Below are 23,426 nucleotides of genomic sequence, written 5' to 3'. Positions count from 1 at the left end.
CTGTGACGCTCAGTGCGATCTAAATAAGACCTGCCAGGGATTAGCACCCCAGTGATTGGCTCGTCTGAGAAAATACTTCACATCTCCTTTCCTCCCCATCCAATGTAAGTCACTCCCGTTCCGTCCTTCTGTTGGGTGGTAAGGAATCCCGATAACTGACTTGCCTGCGTTTACGGTTACAAGAACCGCCTCCATATGCTGATGGTTGAGATCCTTTCTATCCCGCCACCAGATGAGTATTCAGCTTCATTTCCCCCTCTCTTAGCGATAGGTACCTCAAACTAACCTGACTGCCTATAAGTGATAAGAACCCTTCCTATACTGATGTGAGATCTCCTTTCCTCCCTACCAAATGAATCACTCATTCCCCTCTCTAACTTTGGTAGGAATCCCATAACCGGACTGCCGCCTGATACAAAGTAGAAGAACCCCTTCCTAATGCCTGATGGTGCAGATCTCCTTCCTCAACCCACCAATGAATCATACTTGATTACTATTATCACCCAAGACGCATTCTGCCAAAAATATTCTTACCTTCGAGCTCTCTCCATCGCAGATCGCCGTCTAGACTACATCGTTAACTTCTCTTATTGAATTGGCCCTACCCACCTCCAGAGACTGTTCACCTCTCCATCCTACATGAAACACTGCTGCCGAGCGCTCACTCACACACTCAGCACCGCCCTCCTCCTCTGCCTCGCCTCATTCTGTCATAATCCCCTGCACTGCCTTCCTACGTTACCTCTTCAGAATCAAATTCAAATTAATGACACTGACCTTTCAAAGCACGTTCAGTTCCCCAGTATGTTCGTCCCCAGTGCACCCCTATGAACCACTCTCACTGCACCACTCTCTATTAACTCATATACATCAGTGCTAATCCCCATCACACTTGTACTCTCTACTTCTGGCTCCCTCCTTACTGTACGTGTTCTACCATCTCGCTGATAACTTCTTGTTCGCCTACGTCTACACGGTACTCGTCACGCCTAGCTCCCCCGTAAAGCCCGCTACTACTTATCAATGCTCACAATTCCCACATAGTAATTGACTTTGTTTATATAAGTGGCCAGTAACAACACCAAATGCACAACATCTTCACAATCTAAATCTGGAGTCACAGCATGCTACTGAACTCATACTCATCACCATTCCCGGCATGTAACTGCTTCCAGGCACAAACCGACTTTATTACGAGTCAACTATTAGGCTGCCGTTCTATCAAACGCTTTCAAGAATTATAAATCATCTGGATAACGCCACGGCTGATCTTGTCGTAGAAGGCCTCCGCCTATCCTGCGTCCTCTCCTCTTCTCTATGCGAATACTTACTTGGTCTGCTGAGCTACCTCCATAAGCGCAGACTTGTAACGTTCATTAACTACATACCACTATCCACAAATAAGAAATATGATGTACCACTACTCCATCTCAACCAATCCAATTTAATCGATCTCTGTCACCGACGTGCCTCGACATCACTATGCTCACCTTAAATTCCCCTTCGCCCTTTAGATCCTTGTATATCTACCTAGCCACTTAGGCCTTCCTCATACCATTTCATTCCTGAATGATTGTAGCGTTTTGCCTTTTGCTTTGTGGAATGACTTTCGTCGATAACATGAACCCTGCGATAAATGAATGTCTTTCAGAAGGTGCAATATATTATAAGAATATCAAGATGTTGTGACAGAGTTCTATGTGTGATAGGAAAATCACAAGGTTATATAGAGAACAATTTTGGTACACGTTTAGCTGCCTTCTAACGAAAAAATAGGCAACTAATGCATATAGTCTTTCGAGACGGTCCACGGATAAACTATTTTTAATTAATAATAAAAATTACACTCATTAGTGATTACCGCTGAGATCTGAAGAAAGGGATAAGTATTTTACTATTAGGCTGGTCAAGTTCAATTATGGTCGCTCTCTTTCGCTTAAGGCCCAGATCGAAATGTCCCATAACGAACTGAGTGCTCTCTGGTGACATGATCTTCCACTCCCTCATGGACACAGGATCGTAAACAAAGACCCCTTCCCAGTATAACTGATGATGACGTGCGAGAATACTCCCTTTCAGATCACCTCTACATCAGCATAGGAAGGGGTTTCACATTTACCTGCTCACAGGCACAATGAATTGCCACTCATTCGCCTCATGCGCTGACTCTTCCGGACAATGAGGAGAACGAGGGAATGCCCGAAATAACTCACTGACCTCACCAAGAGTGATTTCACTTGCTGTGGTGAGGAAACAAGATGATAAGAACCTCACATCTCTAGCCATAGCTAGGAATCGGGGTGAGATCCCTTCCTCCCCACCGAATGAGCATCACTCATTGCGTCTCTACTTTTCTAATGGGCCTAGTCCATGGTGTTTTTAGGGGGATTTCCCTACCCAAGCGGAGAATCCGGTGAGTGATATTCCTTGGTTGGGCAAGATCTCTGACCCTTGTATTAAGGGAGAAAGGACGTTTTCGTCCCTTAGGACAGCGTTTAAGATGCCTACAGAAGTAGGATTACTAGCATAAAGAACCCGACTTCCTATCGCTGATGGTAAGAGCATTCTCACCCCCCCCATTTCCCTCCCCACCAATGAATCACTCATCCCCTCCTTAGGTTAGGGAATCCAATTAACACTGACAGCTAATAGTAAAATCCCCTTTCCTTCAGTCTAGCGGATCACATGGCGAATTTCTAATTATAAAATGTTATCCTGACCTTGGAGATATTTGTGCCTATTTCTGAGAATGACCAATTTCTCATACCTTTTCCCTGCACATTAGATCCGTCTTACCTTTAATTAATTTACTTGCCCTTCTCTGAACCTTTTCCAGTTGTTCTGTGTCTGGAAGAAGTTCAAGGAAGGACAAACAAATCAATTGCAGGAATGAGTGATCCGAGCTACAAGGAAAGCTATGACAAATTGGGGTTGTTACCCTCCATAGAGATGTAACAGATGTGTGGAAAAATTTCTGTATGCTTGAGGATATGAGATGTAACTACAACTCCCAGCATGCCTCAGCATCAGACCAGTATCATAGAGAGAGAAGAGACAGAAGCTGGAGGCCCAGGCAGCCTCACCGAAACTGAACATTAATTTACTTGCCTGCAGCCTAATGACATAATGTTTGTGCTGGAGATTTTATCTGGAATGGTATTTTTGGCCTCTGTGACTCCAATTTATTATTTGCTGAAATGTCTTTGTGTTTGTTACTGCATAAAACAATATATGGATATGAAAGTGTAGCGGTCTCGGGGCTGCTCGCCTGCAGTTCTGTAACGGCAACATAACTGTACAGCGATATTAAACACGGAAGGAAGACCATAACAAGTGCTGGGGGCTGCCACTGATATAAGGAGGGCGTATGTTCATAAAAATAGGTACCTTGGGTTAGCGAAGGAAACACTATACTGTGGGAACGAGCGTCTGGGAACGGTACTGGGAAATGGTACTGGGGGATGAAACTGGGGGATGGTACTGGGGGATACTACTGGGGAATGGAACTGGGGTATAACACTGGGGAACACTATTGGGGAAAAGTATTGGGGTATGGGCATGACACTTGGAATGGTACTGGGGAACAGTATTGGGGGTGGCACTGGGGGATGACGACTGGTCCCCCGATTTCATCGGTTCTTTTCCCGTCTCACACATTTGCCATTATGCACCAGGGAGTGAAAGTGTCAGAGTGGATTATGGGGAGACACAGTGAGGGGGGATCATGAGGTTTATGAAGAGCAAGAGATTTGATTCCCAGTCGGGGGGCCATTAGTCCCTTGTGGCCGGGCTGCTGGGAGTTGACACGTCGGTTTGTCTCTAACACAATTACTTTATCTGTGAGATTCTGTCACTGTTGGGAAAGTCGAGCGGCTGAACTGCATTAAGATCCTGTGAAGTTATTAAAAGCTTATTGATTGGCCCTATTGCTGCTCCTCTCTGAATACTGACGGCCCCCCGGCCTGATCAATAACCTCAGTTCTCATACACTGACTGTGCCATTAATTCTCTTTACACCTGGGCTGGGGGTCCCACATACAAACTCCCCGTCCCTTAGGGTGAGAAGGTGTCAGGTTGGTGCACAGAGGCAATTACTCCAAAATATCAACTCTAACAAACTGCCAGTTACCCAATGGGCGAATAAATTTGCCAGGCATAGACTTACATTTTGCCACCCGCAAATAAATTCAAGAAACTGCGCATCAAAATTATCATGTGACAAAATGTATTTAATGCATTTGGACAAAATAGTTGCACGTATAAAAATTGTCGATAGAGAGAGAGAGAGAGAGAGAGAGAGAGAGATAGATAGATAGATAGAGATAATAGAGAGAGAGAGAGAGAGAGAGAGATATAGATAGATAATAGATATATAAAGAAAGAAAGAAATAGATAGATAGATAGAGAAAGAGAGAGATATAAATAGATCGAGATAGATAGATAGAGAAAGATAATAGATAGGGAGATAGAGAGAGAGAGAGAGAGAGAGAGAGAGAGAGAGAGAGAGAGAGATGATAGATATAAATAGATAGAGATAGATAGATAGATAATAGATAGATAGATAGATAGATAGATAGATAGATAGATAGATAGATAGATAGATAATAGATAGATAGATAGATAGATAGATAGATAAATAGATAGATAGATAGATAATAGATAGATAGATAGATAGATAGATAGATAGATATAAATAGATAGAGATAGATAGATAGATAATAGATAGATAGATAGATAGATAGATAGATAGATAGATAGATAGATAGATAATAGATAGATAGATAGATAGATAGATAGATAGATAGATAGATAGATAGATAGATAGATAGATAGATAGATAGATATAAATAGATAGAGATAGATAGATAGATAATAGATAGATAGATAGATGATAGATAGATAGATAATAGATAGATAGATAGATAGATAGATAGATAGATAGATAGATAGATAGATAATAGATAGATAGATAGATAGATAGATAGATAGATAGATAGATAGATAGATAGATAATAGATAGATAGATAGATTAGATAGAGAGATAATAGATAGATAGATAGATAGATAGATAGATAGATAGATAGATAAAGACAGATAATAGAGAGAGAGAGAGAGAGGGAGAGAGAGAGAGAGAGAGATAGAGACAGATAATAGAGAGAGAGAGCGAGAGAGAGAGAGAGAAATAGATCGAGATAGATGATAGATAGATAGAGAGAGAGAGAGAGAGAGAGAGAGAGAGAGAGACAAATGGAGAAGACAGACAGATGACAGACATACGTCAGCCTTTGCTCACATCACTATGACATAAAGTTTCTTGTTGCAGTTCATCTCTGTAGCTCGGGGTTCCTCCATGTGATGAGCAATTAGACTCAGGAATCTATTTATCAGATCTATTTTTAATGGATTTAATGGACTGATTCATTATCAAGTGACTTTGGGTCGCTCTGTGGAGAGAAAGTGAACGATTTACTGAAACTGGAGAAGTTACTTGACCTTTTTTTTTAATTATTCCAACTCTTGATTTTTTTTATCTTTTCTTCTATTTATCTGAGTCGGTAACACGAGTTCTATTTAAAGGGAAAGGAGCCCTGGGAAATCTCTTGATCCAGTTATTTCTCCGAGTTTTTTTTTGCTCACAGACTCAGAACTAGGGATGGTTGAATTTAACCCGTTTTGCTTCACCCAAAATGTTGCTGTAATGCATAAAAGTCTACGACAATGTTTTTTTGAGGCGGCAAATTTTTTTGATCCGCTACATTTTTTTTTTCTCCTATTGAAGTCTATGGGCGTCATTTCTGTGGCGAAACACAGCGGAGAACTTCGCTCATCAACGTAAGTGGTCCGAGAAGCAAATCGGTGTCACTCACATCTGTCAGTCATAGACATACTGGTCCTGTATATCTAGTACATCTAGTACAGCAAACATTGGGGTGCCCGGGGGCCCATCAGTACTGACTTCGGGGCCCTCCTCTCAACATCTGCCCTCCCCCCCACACTGTACATTTTATCTCCCTCCTCCTGAAATTTCTGCCCGTGTCCAGGGCGGGGGGGTAGGCCTGGGTCGGTGAGGGTTTTTTCTCGGTGTCCCACCAGCCCAGTCCAACACTGTGTTCACCCCAAATCTCACCCTTACCCTCCTTTACCCTGCTTTCCCGCCTCTACTTAAAAAAGTAGTTCCCCTTTAAGTTAAATTTTAGTATGTTATAGAATGGCCAATTCTAAGCAACTTTTCTATTGGTCTTTATTATAAATATGTTTTTTAATTATTTGCCTTCTTCTTCCTTCCAGCCTTCAAATGGGGGTCACTGACCCCATGTAAAAAAACAAATGCTCTGTAAGGCTACAAATGTATTGTTATTGCTGCTTTTCATTCCTCCTCTTTCTATTCAGGCCTCTCCTATTCATATTCCAGTCTCTTATTCAAATCAGTGCATGGTTGCTAGGGGGATTTGGACCCTAGCAACCAGATGGCTGAAATTGCAAACTGGAGAGCTGCTGAATAAAAAGCTAAATAAGTCAAAAACCACAAATAATAAAAAATGAAAACCAATTGCAAATTGTCTCTGAATATCCCTCTCTACATCGTACTATCAATAATATTCTCTTGACTATGGGCCCCATCTCCTTTTTTGTCTGTTTAGATTCTGGGGTTCATGCTCCACGTCTGACTCTCTTCACTTTCCCCCTTACAGACTCCCCGAAGTCCGAATCTCCGACAATGGACCGTACGAGTGCCACGTTGGAATATACGACCGGGCCACGAGGGAGAAAGTCGTGCTGTCGTCAGACAACGTGTTCCTCAATGTCATGTGTGAGTAGAGATATTTCATTCTGATTGGCTGAGTTGCTTGTGTGCTGGGGACACGTGTCCATTGTGATGTTGCTGAACTACAACTTACACCACCGTGGAACCTTTGGCCGTTGGAGAATGCTGGGAGTTGTAGTCGTACTATTATTAACATGTATTTTTTATAGCGCCAATATATTTCGCAGCGCTGTCTGTAAAGCTGGACTGTGGTTGGAGACAAGGGAAGGACAGGGATATTTGGCAAGCTCAGTGCTTGGGACTCGTGTGACATGTTACAGCCGGCCCGGCTATTGGAAGTAGATTAATGGCGCTCAGTGAAGTGCGACTGGGCTTTAATGGATATCAAAGCTCTCGCACGCGCGTTCCAAGCACCAATCCGTGCTAATTAATTATTCATTACAAGTGAAATATCTGTATCTTTCCGAGAGATCTCCGTGACCAAATTATTATTCTTTGCTCCCGTTATGATGTAATAGAAATGAAAGGGGAATTTGATGTCATTCCGACACGGCTGGTTAGTTCAGAGAGAAGTGAGACGTATTCTGGCACAAATCTCATTTATTTACCTGCACTTGTATAGGGGAGAGCTATTCCTGCAGCTCATGCGAGCGTTACAGCAGCTGTGTCTTGCTTTACGGCATGCGTTCTGGATATACTCGCAGGGTCAGAGCCACAGGCTCAGGAAGTGGGTGAAGATTGGGATAAGATGAGGGGTTGGGGTTCACTGGGTCTTGGGAAAAAAGGAATGCTGGGGGATATTTGTGGGTAAATTAATAGGATTTGTGACTGAAGGGTGCTGAGCAGGCAATGGGTGCCCTTAGTGGTTGGGCCCTGCCAGTTTAGTAGCCTGGGGCCCCATGATTTCTGAATGCATCTCGGTATAAAGTTTGTGCTCAGAAACACTGAGAATGTTGGGAAATTATTGGTTTATGGGAGCAGCCATTCAAGCACAGGATACACAGTGGATAACAGATAAGTACTACTATAGTTTATATAAACAAGCTGCTGTGTAGCCATGGGGCAGCCATTCAAGCACAGGATACACAGTAGATAACAGATAAGTACTACTATAGTTTATATAAACAAGTTGCTGTGTAGCCATGGGGCAGCCATTCAAGCACAGGATACACAGTAGATAACAGATAAGTACTACTATAGTTTATATAAACAAGTTGCTGTGTAGCCATGGGGCAGCCATTCAAGCACAGGATACACAGTAGATAACAGATAAGTACTACTATAGTTTATATAAACAAGCTGATGTGTAGCCATGGGGGCAGCCATTCAAGCACAGGATACACAGTAGATAACAGATAAGTACTACTATAGTTTATATAAACAAGCTGATACGTAGGAATGGTGGAAATTGAAAAAAAGGCTATATGGCGCAGGTTAAATAGGGGATAACAGATAACACCATTATGTTCTATAGAGCTTATCTGCTATTTGCTGTGTAACCTTTGAATGGATGCACTTATGGCTACACAGCAGCTTGTTTATATAAACTATATAGTACTTATCTGTTATCTACTGTGTATCCTGTGCTTGAATGGCTGCCCCCATGGCTACACAGCAGCTTGTTTATATAAACTATAGTAGTACTTATCTGTTATCTACTGTGTATCCTGTGCTTGAATGGCTGCCCCCATGGCTACACAGCAGCTTGTTTATATAAACTATAGTAGTACTTATCTGTTATCTACTGTGTATCCTGTGCTTGAATGGCTGCCCCCCATGGCTACACAGCAGCTTGTTTATATAAACTATAGTAGTACTTATCTGTTATCTACTGTGTATCCTGTGCTTGAATGGCTGCCCCCATGGCTACACAGCAGCTTGTTTATATAAACTATAGTAGTGTTTCTGGAGCAAACACACCAGTTTTACCAGTGCAGGGCAACACTGCATTATATTTTTATTACTTTAAAACACTTTTATTTTTTGATGTTACTGTTCCTTTAAGGGAGGTGGCTACACTGGCCGAGCGATTGAATGGGAGTTGTATATCTTTATGTGTGTTTGGCGAGGGCTGCGCCGCACTTTCTCTGGATTACGACAGCCAATAAACGCAGAAGGCTCCATTAAAGTGTCAGTCTATGATTGTTCTGTCAGGTGATCGGCGCAACATTAACATTCCCGTGGCGTGACGGGCGAGAAGCAGCTGATTGGAAATCAATCTTGTCATTAAACAAATAACAGCCTGGGCGGTAATTACATCTTGTTTCCGTTAATTACACTCAGGGCAGCATCAATTACCTGGGATCCCTGTAGTAGGGCCGGGCCCCCTTACCTTGCACCCCTGGAACCAAATATACACAATATCATTGCAACATAAAAATGTGTATTTTGGCCACACCATGATCTTTATCTGTTCCAAACTCAGCCCACTTTCTGTTAAACTCCACCCCTTTTTGTACCCATTAGGGCTAGTCCACATGAGGAGATTCGGGAAGATTTTATCGCCTGGCGACTAATCGCCTTGTCTTTTGAACGACTTTCTCCCCAACCAAACTGCCTCAGCGTTTTTCCCCCATAGGCTACAATGCAAAGTCGCCTGCGCCAATGCACACACGGCGATGCAATAGTCGCAATTTCGGGACTATTGAAAACGCATCACCGCATGTGCATTATCGCAGGCGACTTTGCATTGTAGCCTATGGGGGAAAAACGCAGAGGCAGTTTGGTTGGGGAGAAAGTCGTTCAAAAGACAAGGCGATTAGTCGCCAGGCGATAAAATCTTCCCAAATCTCCTCGTGTGGCCTTACCCTTAAGGACTAGAATATTCTGATGACATGTTACAGGGGTAGGGAGTCTGTGACTCAAGCAGTGGGTGGAGCTAGAACACTCTGATGGCAGCAGTCAGGGGAGAAATTCTTTACAACTTCAAATATTACAACTGGGAGCAAGAGGAAAGTAAAGCTAAGCACCCCTCTATTATATTTATTCCCTTTTATTTCTATAATGCCAACACATTTCTGCAGCACTGTACAGAGATATTAGAGAAAATGCCAACCCTATTCAGCCGAAAATGCCAGATCTGCCCAATTAGCCAAGGGACAATTTCCATTGGTTGCCTGGGGCCACATATTATTCCAAACAATGAGCAGTGGGGGGGATTAGACGGCGCTGTCTGGGAATAAAGGAGCCGCCTGTGAGTATGTAACTGGCAGTTGCAGGAGAAAGAGCCATTTATGTTCCCAAAGCCGAGGTCATGCCTGAATGGCAGTTCTCTCTCCGAGCCATCGATCATGTCCTCAGACAACCCCCGCCGCATGGAAAGGCGCATGATTAGTGGCCAAAACATGGCTCCAGCTCCTGGAGAGACCGGCCTTTATTTATCCAAGAGGGTTTAGATTCAATTTGATTCTTTTTTTTGTTGGTACCAATATCAAAATAAACTTTTAAAGGCAAACTTCACCCAGTTCTAAGCAACTACCTCATTCTTATGGCTAAATGTCGAAATATGTTTGCGATTGTGTGTCTAGCTGTTTTGATTCTCTGCACTGCTGGTTCTGACTCTGGAAACAATGTAGGAGAAGTCACACAAACCTGGGGGAGAACTGATCTATTACATTGTTTCAAAAGTCAGAAACAGAGAACAGAAAGGGACTGTCAGACACTACTTTCATAATTACATTGGATGTATATTGGGAAGTTGCTTATAATTCCATTGTCTTTCATTAGACAAAAAAAGAGCTTTAATTGCAAGGTAAAGTTCCCCTTTAATAAGTAATAAGCAGAGGAATGGTACAATGGAGGGTGGCACCAGGGTGTAGGTACAAAATAAGGTGATGGCACTGAATTGACACAAAGGGCCCTTTCTTCGCGCCCTTTGCTAGCGACTGATTTGTGATGCATGAAACGCATTCTCCGCTCTGCATGGAACGCGAGGAGGCAAATTGCACGGCTACAAATTCCCTTTCAACTGTCAGATTGTCTCTCCGACACAGACGCTCTCATGGAAATGAAGTTGGAGGCACTTTGCATCTTTATGGGCACAATCTTGGGCTGCGCGGATGATATCGGTGGTTGGGGCACAGGGGGGGGGGGCATTCATTTCGACTTCTACAACGAGAAAAGCTTCAAGTGCGTTCATTTTCTCTTTGTTAAAGGGCAACAAAAACTTTTTTTTAATATATATATATGGAAAACGCCACTTAAGGTTTGTATGTTCGGCACGCTGTGTGCGACTGTCAGATTAAAGTAGCTCCCCTCCTCCACCCTCTAACTGTCACTCACCAATGCATCTTTGTATGAGGGAACCTGGCCTTTACTATTATATTAGTTAATGTGAACATGGTGGGAACATCCGGCTCCATTTCAGGCTCAAGAAAAAAAGGTCTGTTTGTTTGTACTGACGTTGGTGCTGCTTTATAAGTAACATGTCCATTCTCTCCTGTAGCTCTAGGGGAAGAGGTGTAAGTGTAGGACAGTGTGTATAGTAAGGTAAGATGTGTCAGGGGAAGAGGTGTAAGTGTAGGACCGTGTGTATAGTAAGACAAGATGTGTCAGGGGAAGAGGTGTAAGTGTAGGACAGTGTGTATAGTAAGACAAGATGTGTCAGGGGAAGAGGTGTAAGTGTAGGACAGTGTGTATAGTAAGGTAAGATGTGTCAGGGGAAGAGGTGTAAGTGTAGGACCGTGTGTATAGTAAGACAAGATGTGTCAGGGGAAGAGGTGTAAGTGTAGGACAGTGTGTATAGTAAGACAAGATGTGTCAGGGGAAGAGGTGTAAGTGTAGGACAGTGTGTATAGTAAGACAAGATGTGTCAGGGAAGAGGTGTAAGTGTAGGACAGTGTGTATAGTAAGACAAGATGTGTCAGGGAAGAGGTGTAAGTGTAGGACAGTGTGTATAGTAAGGTAAATGTGTCAGGGGAAGAGGTGTAAGTGTAGGACAGTGTGTATAGTAAGACAAGATGTGTCAGGGGAAGAGGTGTAAGTGTAGGACAGTGTGTATAGTAAGACAAGATGTGTCAGGGGAAGAGGTGTAAGTGTAGGACAGTGTGTATAGTAAGACAAGATGTGTCAGGGGAAGAGGTGTAAGTGTAGGACAGTGTGTATAGTAAGACAAGATGTGTCAGGGGAAGAGGTGTAAGTGTAGGACAGTGTGTATAGTAAGGTAAGATGTGTCAGGGGAAGAGGTGTAAGTGTAGGACAGTGTGTATAGTAAGGTAAGATGTGTCAGGGGAAGAGGTGTAAGTGTAGGACCGTGTGTATAGTAAGGTAAGATGTGTCAGGGGAAGAGGTGTAAGTGTAGGACAGTGTGTATAGTAAGACAAGATGTGTCAGGGAAGAGGTGTAAGTGTAGGACAGTGTGTATAGTAAGACAAGATGTGTCAGGGGAAGAGGTGTAAGTGTAGGACAGTGTGTATAGTAAGGTAAGATGTGTCAGGGGAAGAGGTGTAAGTGTAGGACAGTTGTTTAGTAAGACAAGATGTGTCAGGGGAAGAGGTGTAAGTGTAGGGCAGTGTGTATAGTAAGGTAAGATGTGTCAGGGGAAGAGGTGTAAGTGTAGGACAGTGTGTATAGTAAGACAAGATGTGTCAGGGGAAGAGGTGTAAGTGTAGGACAGTGTGTATAGTAAGACAAGATGTGTCAGGGAAGAGGTATAAGTGTAGGACAGTGTGTATAGTAAGACAAGATGTGTCAGGGGAAGAGGTGTAAGTGTAGGACAGTGTGTATAGTAAGGTAAGATGTGTCAGGGGAAGAGGTGTAAGTGTAGGACAGTGTGTATAGTAAGACAAGATGTGTCAGGGGAAGAGGTGTAAGTGTAGGGCAGTGTGTATAGTAAGGTAAGATGTGTCAGGGGAAGAGGTGTAAGTGTAGGACCGTGTGTATAGTAAGGTAAGATGTGTCAGGGGAAGAGGTGTAAGTGTAGGACAGTGTGTATAGTAAGACAAGATGTGTCAGGGGAAGAGGTGTAAGTGTAGGACAGTGTGTATAGTAAGACAAGATGTGTCAGGGGAAGAGGTGTAAGTGTAGGACAGTGTGTATAGTAAGGTAAGATGTGTCAGGGGAAGAGGTGTAAGTGTAGGACAGTGTGTATAGTAAGACAAGATGTGTCAGGGGAAGAGGTGTAAGTGTAGGGCAGTGTGTATAGTAAGGTAAGATGTGTCAGGGGAAGAGGTGTAAGTGTAGGACAGTGTGTATAGTAAGACAAGATGTGTCAGGGGAAGAGGTGTAAGTGTAGGACAGTGTGTATAGTAAGACAAGATGTGTCAGGGGAAGAGGTATAAGTGTAGGACAGTGTGTATAGTAAGACAAGATGTGTCAGGGGAAGAGGTGTAAGTGTAGGACAGTGTGTATAGTAAGGTAAGATGTGTCAGGGGAAGAGGTGTAAGTGTAGGACAGTGTGTATAGTAAGACAAGATGTGTCAGGGGAAGAGGTGTAAGTGTAGGGCAGTGTGTATAGTAAGGTAAGATGTGTCAGGGGAAGAGGTGTAAGTGTAGGACAGTGTGTATAGTAAGACAAGATGTGTCAGGGGAAGAGGTGTAAGTGTAGGACAGTGTGTATAGTAAGACAAGATGTGTCAGGGGAAGAGGTGTAAGTGTAGGACAGTGTGTATAGTAAGACAAGATGTGTCAGGGGAAGAGGTGTAAGTGTAGGACAGTGTGTATAGTAAGGCAAGATGTGTCAGGGGAAGAGGTGTAAGTGTAGGACAGTGTGTATAGTAAGGCAAGATGTGTCAGGGGAAGAGGTGTAAGTGTAGGACAGTGTGTATAGTAAGACAAGATGTGTCAGGGGAAGAGGTGTAATTATGGGACAATGGAGGAATATAATGGGGTTCTATTCCTGTGTATAATAAAGATCTGGGTCGGTGTTGGTGAGACAGGAATTGGTTTCATGTAACTAAAGACATACCTCCCAACATTTTGGAAGTAAAAAGAGGGACAAAATTTTTTCCCCGCATGTAGCGCAGCAATTTTTTGACCACACCCCTTTCTGTGGCCACACCCCCTAATTACCAAGTTTGTTTTACAAAATTTGGCAGGTTATGAAAGTTTGAAAATATTTCTCCTTATCTAAACTGTTTTTGTGTCTCAAAATTGTTACAAAGTATCTTATTTGCACCTGTTAGCTGTTCTGGGCTCTCTGCTAAAAGCCAATTAAGTGACAAACTTTGTTTCTTTTTCTGGCTGTTCAGTGCAGAGAAAAGAGGGACTTTCCAGTACAAATGAGGGACTGCGGGTTGAGCTGTCAAAAGAGGGACTGTCCCTCCGAAAAAGGGACAGTTGGGAGGTATGTAAAGACGTCACAGGGCCGAGGTCGTCAGTAAAGTTCTCGCCGCTCCAGCGCCATTTGCTGATAAACGTGACGTTTTCTATGTGAGACAATTGTGTTTTGCTCCAGACGAGAGATGTAATTACTGGTGATGTGGAATGGGGGGGGGGGGGGGTGCGGACACAGAAATGGCCGGAGAGGGGAGGGCGCTAAACACACTCAGACTGCGCTAGAAATGAGCCCCAATAAACACACAGGGGGTGATGCCAAAGGGGAATTAGCTCCTCCCACCCAGGGCAGAAGGGAGTTGTTATTGGTCCTCTGTTGGGTTTGGAGAGGATAAAAATAAAACCGTTATTAAATAAACATCAGTCCGAGGGGCGGCCGAGTCTATTGAGCTTCACTGGTGCCAAACCTGGTGCCCCAAATATTCTGCGGCCAGTCCCTGTGTATAGTCAGCTCTGTGCCCCCATCAGGTGTCTCCTCTCATTAATCTCATTTACATTTCCCATGATTCCCACAGTTGGGGTAACGTCTGCTCAGAGTCTGCCCTCATCAAAGATGGTTCATAAAACATACGGGAACTTTTACATAAACCTCTAAAAAATCAACCAGCCCCAAACAAGAGAAAACCCATTATATAGAGACACATTTGCTGTTTGGAAACAAATACGTAAGAAATACAAATTCAACTTGACTCCTTATTTACCAGTAATAACGAATTAATCAAGGCCTAGTTTATTCTTCTCTCCTTTTACAACTAGTTGGAAAAAAAAAGGGGTAAATTAGGGATGCACCGAATCCACTATTTTGGATTCGGCCGAATCCTTTGCTAAAGATTCGGCCGAATACCGAACCGTGATTTGCATATGCAAATTAGGGGTGGGAAGAAGAAACTCTCTCTTACTTCCTTGTTTTCTGACCAAAAAGTCATGCGATTTCCCTCCCCGCCCCTAATTTACAAATGCAAATTAGGATTCGGATTTGGTTTGGCTGGGCAGAAGGATTCGCGAAATTCGAGATACTCCTAAAAATTTGCGAAACGGCGCCGGCGTCTCGTTTTTTACGCCGGCGTCCGTTTTTCGGAATTTTTTTTTTGATGCGGGCGAATTTTTGCCGCGAATTTTCGCAGGCGTTTTGCAAATTTATTCGCTGGCGGCGAAACGCGCTAATTCGCCACTAATTCGCGCCTGGCGAATAAATTCGCCCATCACTACAAATAAATAAAAATGTTTAAAAATTTTAAAAAAAAAAAAGATGGTTCCAACTCCGATGGCAGAAACTGAACTAAAAATAATTGAGATTTGTAATAAAATGCAGGGGGCTAATCTGGGGTGTGAGGGGCATATTAGGGCTCCCGGAATCACTGACTTCCCCTATGAAATTATTATTATATCCCTATAAATAGCTCTGCCCTTCTCTGTCATTCGCTTACAACAAAGGGCTCATTAGTGGTAACCTGGATACCTGGGGGGTGAAATTGAGCGCAATCTTATCTCTCATCTGTATCTTTAATGCCCAGGTGAGTCCATTTTGGGCTCAGGAGAAAGATGATTCGGCCAATCATTTCCTACCACTTGCTGGGATAAATGAATATTTTGCAGCACTGGAGGTCACGCTTGACTACTCGCACTAAATCCGACTGCGCTCACTGAATCCCACCTGCTTGTTAACCAGGCGAGTTCCCTCTAATGGAAATAACTCACAGATCTGATGGGAAGCGATACAGAGACTTGACCCTTTATTTGCTGCGTAACCAACCAAAGCTCAATTATTAAAGTTTTCTGGGTCATTCCATCTCTGTGCTTAATGGGGGGCTCCAAGGGCCAAGTAACATTGTAATGCAGCCTGTGAATCCCCAGCTGTGAACAAGAATAAAGAAGTATGTACAGTCGCATGGTTCACCATAAAATGCACTACTGCATGTAAGCAGAAAAACAGGAAGTGCATGTTTGTATGCAAGCAGGAAAAAAGGAAGTACATTATTGCATGCAAGCAGGAAACAACTGGAACTCATTATTGCTAGTAAATAGAAAAACAGCAAATACATTAATGCAAGCAAGCAGAAAACAGAAAGTACACTATTGCATGCAAGAAGGAAAAAAGGAAGTACACTATTGCATGCAAGAAGGAAAAAAGGAAGTACACTATTGCATGCAAGAAGGAAAAAAGGAAGTACACTATTGCATGCAAGAAGGAAAAAAGGAAGTACACTATTGCATGCAAGAAGGAAAAAAGGAAGTACACTATTGCATGCAAGAAGGAAAAAAGGAAGTACACTATTGCATGCAAGAAGGAAAAAAGGAAGTACACTATTGCATGCAAGAAGGAAAAAGGAAGTACACTATTGCATGCAAGCAGAAAAAACAGGGAGTGTACAGTTGTATGAAAGCAAACAGAATACAACTGGAAGTTCACTATTATTGCAAGCAGAATAACAGCCAATACACTACTGCATGCAAGCAGAAAAACAGAAACTGCACATTTGTATGCAAGCCAAAAAAATAGTTTGTTAATATTGCTTGTAAGCAGAAAAACAGGAAGTGCATAATAGTATGCAAGCAGAAAACAATTGGCACGTGGGGGAGTTTTGGCCCCTAAAATAAGGAAAACAAGGATAGTCCAACACGAGAGCTTCAACTTCCCAGACGTGATTTCCTGGAGGTTTTGTTGCGTCTTTGTTCTTCTTGTGACCAGCCAAACCGCAGGCAGGTTACAGCTCTGTGACTCCCCGCAACCTTGCAGTACTTACACAGGTGCATTTCAATGCTCATCTATTTCAGTGCATACATTGTGTCTATTAAGATATCCCCATTTAAGAGAATATGCGCGAAGGTGATCAAGTTGCTGTGCTGCGTTGTTAAAAGGGGTGTGGCCTTTTATCATTGGCTTACGTAGTATGTGCTGAAGTAACAATCCCGTTGTGAGGATACATTGCTATTTTTATTGTTCCTCTCCCAAACCATTGTGACCTCACCACCATTGTGACCTCACCACCATTGTGACCTCACCACCATTGTGACCTCACCACCATTGTGACCTCACCACCAAGCTGTAGTTCAAAGTGCACCATGGAAACCTCCCGTGCCTGTGCTAGCTGTGTTAAACAACATTCTCTCTCTCTCCGGTCTCAGTAGTTTTCCATTTGCACTTTGTCTTTATTATCTTTTCTACATCTAAAGTTTGTGTCTTTAATAAAGTAAAGGGGAAATAAGCTGTCAGTGTGGCACAACCTCATTACTATTCCTCTTTAGCCATAAAAAGGCTATTTGGCAAGAGTTGCTCCTGAAAGTGACGGGGGGATCTGCATAATTTCAGGAGGATTCACAGTCTCCTGTCTCAGCTCTGGGCCATTAGAGCGAGAGCCTTTCCCTGTGCAGTTACATTAGATACATCTCATGCGCTCATCCTCTCCCTGATATATGAGGGGTCTCTTAATTGGGGGAAATTAATATATTTAATATCACAAAATGCTTCATGGTGTCTTTGTATCCAGCAGAAACTGCTTTGGTGATTATTTTCTCAAACTTAAATACAGTATGTGGCAATAGATATATCTACATAGAGATCATTCCTTCTTTGTATATGGGAGGGAGGTGCCATATTGATTCCCTTAGACAGTACAGTATGAGGGTATAGCTTATTGTGTGCCCAGAACATTCCTTCTCTGTATATTTGTATTTATACATATGGGAGGAGCCATATTGATTCCCTTAGACAGTACGGTATGAGGGTATAGCTTATTGTGTGCCCAGAACATTCCTTCTCTGTATATTTGTATTTATACATATGGGAGGAGGAGGTGCCATATTGATTCCCTTAGACAGTACAGTATGAGGGTATAGCTTATTGTGTGCCCAGAACATTCCTTCTCTGTATATTTGTATTTATACATATGGGAGGAGGGAGGTACCATATTGATTCCCTTAGACAGTACAGTATGAGGGTATAGCTTATTGTGTGCCCAGAACATTCCTTCTCTGTATATTTGTATTTATACATATGGGAGAAGGGAGGTGCCATATTGATTCCCTTAGACAGTACAGTATGAGGGTATAGCTTATTGTGTGCCCAGAACATTCCTTCTCTGTATATTTGTATTTATACATATGGGAGGAGGAGGTGCCATATTGATTCCCTTAGACAGTACAGTATGAGGGTATAGCTTATTGTTTGCCCAGAACATTCCTTCTCTGTATATTTGTATTTATACATATGGGAGGAGGAGGTGCCATATTGATTCCCTTAGACAGTACAGTATGAGGGTATAGCTTATTGTGTGCCCAGAACATTCCTTCTCTGTATATTTGTATTTATACATATGGGAGGAGGAGGTGCCATATTGATTCCCTTAGACAGTACAGTATGAGGGTATAGCTTATTGTTTGCCCAGAACATTCCTTCTCTGTATATTTGTATTTATACATATGGGAGGAGGAGTGCCATATTGATTCCCTTAGACAGTACAGTATGAGGGTATAGCTTATTGTGTGCCCAGAACATTCCTTCTCTGTATATTGTATTTATACATATGGGAGGAGGGAGGTACCATATTGATTCCCTTAGACAGTACAGTATGAGGGTATAGCTTATTGTGTGCCCAGAACATTCCTTCTCTGTATATTTGTATTTATACATATGGGAGAAGGGAGGTGCCATATTGATTCCCTTAGACAGTACAGTATGAGGGTATAGCTTATTGTGTGCCCAGAACATTCCTTCTCTGTATATTTGTATTTATACATATGGGAGAAGGGAGGTGCCATATTGATTCCTTAGACAGTACAGTATGAGGGTATAGCTTATTGTGTGCCCAGAACATTCCTTCTCTGTATATTTGTATTTATACATATGGGAGGAGGAGGTGCCATATTGATTCCCTTAGACAGTACAGTATGAGGGTATAGCTTATTGTGTGCCCAGAACATTCCTTCTCTGTATATTTGTATTTATACATATGGGAGAAGGGAGGTGCCATATTGATTCCCTTAGACAGTACAGTATGAGGGTATAGCTTATTGTGTGCCCAGAACATTCCTTCTCTGTATATTTGTATTTATACATATGGGAGGAGGGAGGTGCCATATTGATTCCCTTAGACAGTACAGTATGAGGGTATAGCTTATTGTGTGCCCAGAACATTCCTTCTCTGTATATTTGTATTTATACATATGGGAGGAGGAGGTGCCATATTGATTCCCTTAGACAGTACAGTATGAGGGTATAGCTTATTGTGTGCCCAGAACATTCCTTCTCTGTATATTTGTATTTATACATATGGGAGGGAGGTCCCTTAGACAATACAATATGATTCCTCTGTGTCTGTATAGGGTACCCTGATTTCCTGTTCACCCCCAAAACTATACAGACAGATTAATTGGCTCCTGATGAAACTGGCCCTAGTAAGAGTGAATGTGAGTGTGGGCCGTTAGACTGTAAGCTCTATTTAGGCAAGGACTGATGGATAATCTCTGTACAGCGCTCTGGGATATGTTGGTGCTATATAAATAAAGTCAGCTATAACGGGCCCCTAGCTGGGCCCTACAGTCGCCAAATGAAAGCGTTTGGATTATTTGATTTATAACTTTGTCCATAAGAATCGACACATTCCTTCCCGACTGCATTGCAGGAAAACACCGGATTGCCGCAATGGGTTAAAGGATAGTTTCTGGAGCCCGGGCCCCTGCTGGGAGAAAGCAGCGAGGGTTTAATAACAGTAAAATGTCTGTTTGGTGCGCGTCTGTGCGTCTTTATCGGAGCAGCTGTTTCCCCGTCGCCCGATGGCGTTTGCAGCAGAGACTCGCGTTATTTACAGATTCTGGGGCTTTTTTCCTCTCGCCGTGCGTCTGCTTTTCCTGGGAAATATCTTGTCTGGATCTGCAGAGATAACGACTCTTTCAATTTCTCTTCTTCTCCTTCATTTTTCATACGAGGGATTGATGAATGCGCTCGGCTGACGCTCCCAGAGGTGGAGGGGGGGGGGAGGACTCGCCTGACGGCGATGCTGGAAATCGCATTTCCATTCTAGGAGCTCATTTTTTCCCCCAAAAATCATTTTCTGAGACTCTGCTTGAACAGGTAGAGCAGCGATGCCGGGTCACCTCGATAGGAAACCCAGACCTTCTTATTTGTAGAACATTCTAGAGCAAGGGTCCTGTGACTTCCCATCATGCTCTCCATAGAGTGTCACAAAAGTGCAGAATTATGCAGATTTAGGAAGGCCTGAGGTCTCGGAGAAAAGAGACCAACTGCTGGGGTCGGACACTGGGAAAAAACCCTTTGGGCCCTGCTGACCTAGATCTGATCCTTCCCTCCCCCTTTGCTCCCCCAATGACCCCCCAAATGGTAGGAGGGAGTTCTTGGGGTGCAGTCCCAATGGGCCTTGGTCACCCCAGTTCAACCATGACAACTGTTATGTATTATACTGTAAGCTCAGCAAAGTAAAATCTTTCCTGTTACTGGAAATAGTAAAGCTTTTCAGATTTGCTGGTAAGGAGGAGTTCTTCTGTGCTTCAGTATCATCCCTACTTGGGGTACAGAGACTGGACTGCATACCTTCCAACTGTCCCGTTTTTTCGCAGGACAGTCCCGCTTTTGACAGCTCAACCCGCAGTCCCGGATTGTTTCTGAAATGTCCCGACTTTCTCTTTGATCTCCTGCACTGAAGAGTCAGAAAAAAATACAAAGTTTCTAAAACTTAATTGGCTTCTGGCAGAGAGCCCAGAATAGATACTTAGGTACATTGGTTACAATTTAAGATAAGCAAAGAAACAACGGTAACAATTTAAGATAAGCAAAGAAACAACTGTAACAATTGAAGATAAGCAGGTCTCTTGGAGAAACTGTCACTTGCAGCTTAAAGGGAAATTCACCTTCATTAGCAAAACTGTAATAACACATAAAAACCACAGAAATGTGTTCAAACTTTCATAACCTGCAAAAAACAAAGGATAAAAAAGCAATTAAAGAACAATATTACAGATTCCCAAAGATGATATCACTCTCAGGGGGTCTCTCCGACGCTCCATGTGGAATTTCTCCTTTTTTGTATCTTTGAAGGGTGCGAAAACGTTGTTTATTGTCACAGGACTTTCCAGGTCCCGTTTCCTGTTGTCATAGTAACGGAGCAGAGCGAGGGAGCAGGAGCATTAGCCGAATATCCGGCACAGTGTGTTTAATGGCAAGTCAATGACCAAGCAAAGGGGCAAATGGAGAGGGGCAAGTGGGGGGCACATTCTGTGAGACCCATTTACCCTTTTGCCTTTTGCCTTTTTATGGAGAGGTTCTTCCCTGCCCCCCCATATAATGACCTAGCGGCTGTGAGAAGAGAGAGGGATGCACACAATCCAGGATTCGGACTTTTTCAGAAGGATTTGCATATGCAAATTAGGGTCAGGGAGGGAAAATCCCATGAATTTTTGTCACAAAACAAGGAAGTAAAAATGTTTTCCCCTTCCCACCCCTAATTTGCATATGCAAATTACAATTCGGATTCGGTCCGGTAATCGACCACATCTTTTGCAAAGGATTTGAGGATTCGGCCGAATCCAAAATAAGGATTCAGTGCATTCCTAGAAGAGACACCCCAACATCAACTTCCACCCAGAAGCCTCTGGGACTACCAGCAGAGTCACATGGTTCTGTTTTGCAAAAATACGATGGGCCCCTGATTGGATACAGACAACATGACAAGCTTCGTTTTGTCCTGGAACCTCGTGCCACTTGTGCCCCCCTGGGGTTATTTTGACCCTCCCATTCACTGAGACTCCACCTCCTCTGGTGGAGCTGCCGGCACAATGTCATACCTGCCAACATTTAGGAAGTAGAAAGAGGGACAAAAAGATTTGGTGCTCAGTGACATTTTTGTGTACACCCATATTGTGGCCACACCCCCAAATTACCATGTCCATTTTACAAAATTCGAACATATTTCTGTGTTATTACAGTTTTGCTAGGTGAATTGCCCTTTAAGCTGCAAGTCACATTTTCCCCAAGAGACCTGCTTATCTTAAATTGTTACAATTGTTTCTTTGCTTATCTGAAATAGTTACAGTTGTTTCTTTGCTTATCTTAAATTGTTACAATTATTTCTTTGCTTATCTGAAATAGTTACAATTGTTTCTTTGCTTATCTGAAATAGTTACAATTGTTTCTTTGCTTATCTTAAATTGTTACAATTGTTTCTTTGCTTATCTGAAATAGTTACAATTGTTTCTTTGCTTATCTTAAATTGTTACCATTGTTTCTTTGCTTATCTTAAATTGTTACCATTGTTTCTTTGCTTATCTTAAATTGTTACAATTGTTTCTTTGCTTATCATAAATTGTTTCCAAAGTATCTAAGTATCTATTCTGGGCTCTCTGCCAAAAGTCCATTAGGTCAGAAAGTTTGTATCTTTTATTGGCTGTTCGGTGCAGGAGATCAAAGAGGAAGTCGGGACATTATAGTAACAATCCGGGACTGTGGGTTGAGCTGTCAAAATCAGGACTGTCCCTCTCAAAACAGGACAATTGGGAGGTATGAAATGTCAAGTTGTCTCTATTTCAGCCATCAGAGGCTCCTCCCCATGTCCGGTGTCCCCCAACCACAGCCGCCCCTCACAGGGAGATATAGTGACATAAGACACATGAAGAGTGACATCATTACGCCCATTGACTTCAATGCGTTTTGCAAATTCTTTGCTGTTTCGCACATTTTTCCGCAATCTTTTTGTTTTTTTCCGCCGTTTTCCGAATTTTTTCAACCGTTTTCCAAATTTGTCTGCATAACGGGACAGATTCGTCCATCACTAGAGACGGATCAACCTTATGCAAAAAAAGCAAGAATTTCATTCAACACCGAGGAACAACATCCAGGGAACGGGAAGGAATAATGAATCCCACCAGGGCTAAACTGGAATTGGCAGTTACTGTTACTATGTACAGGTATAGCATGTGCCGGCCCTTTAAGTGCCCGAGCTGTAGGTTCTCCAAACTGTGAGCAAGAGAATAGTCACAATGTATCATTTTCTAGATTTACACAAATATATTTATTTAAAGGGGAAGTAAACCTCTGTTTTAAATCAACTATCCCCTTCTGTGATCTCCCCAGCTGCATTGTTGTGAGTGTGTCCAGGGTTTCCCATAGATAACCTCAGAGTTGCGCAGCGCCCGCCATCTTTGACCACGTCACATGGGATCTCCCTGGCAGTGACCACCAACAAGGATCATGCCCACTAGTAGCCAGGATCAGTCCCATGGTCTTGCTCAGTAATGACTGGCAGGGAACCAGACACTGGATGTCATGTGACTAAAGATGGCAGCCACCAACTTCACTGCGCAGGTGCAGGGGAGCTAGGTCACCTGTCTGGTTTTGACCCGGACAACCCCGGTTTTTTTTTTTTTCTTGTTTTTTTTT

General features: G+C 42.8%; 1 protein-coding gene across 1 annotated transcript in view; it reads left to right on the top strand.

The window, feature by feature from the left end:
• Positions 1-23,426, top strand: part of igsf21.S (immunoglobin superfamily member 21 S homeolog) — a 211,775-nt gene that overhangs the window by 105,123 nt on the left and 83,226 nt on the right. Inside the window, exon 4 of the mRNA XM_041571769.1 lies at positions 6,693-6,811. Coding sequence (XP_041427703.1) covers positions 6,693-6,811 — 119 coding nt within the window. The remainder of the gene's footprint in view (positions 1-6,692; positions 6,812-23,426) is intronic.

The sequence above is a fragment of the Xenopus laevis genome, chromosome 7S (genome assembly GCF_017654675.1).
Source record: "Xenopus laevis strain J_2021 chromosome 7S, Xenopus_laevis_v10.1, whole genome shotgun sequence".
In the NCBI taxonomy this organism is placed as follows: Eukaryota; Metazoa; Chordata; class Amphibia; order Anura; family Pipidae; genus Xenopus; species Xenopus laevis.
This window is presented reverse-complemented; position numbering and strand designations above follow the sequence as displayed.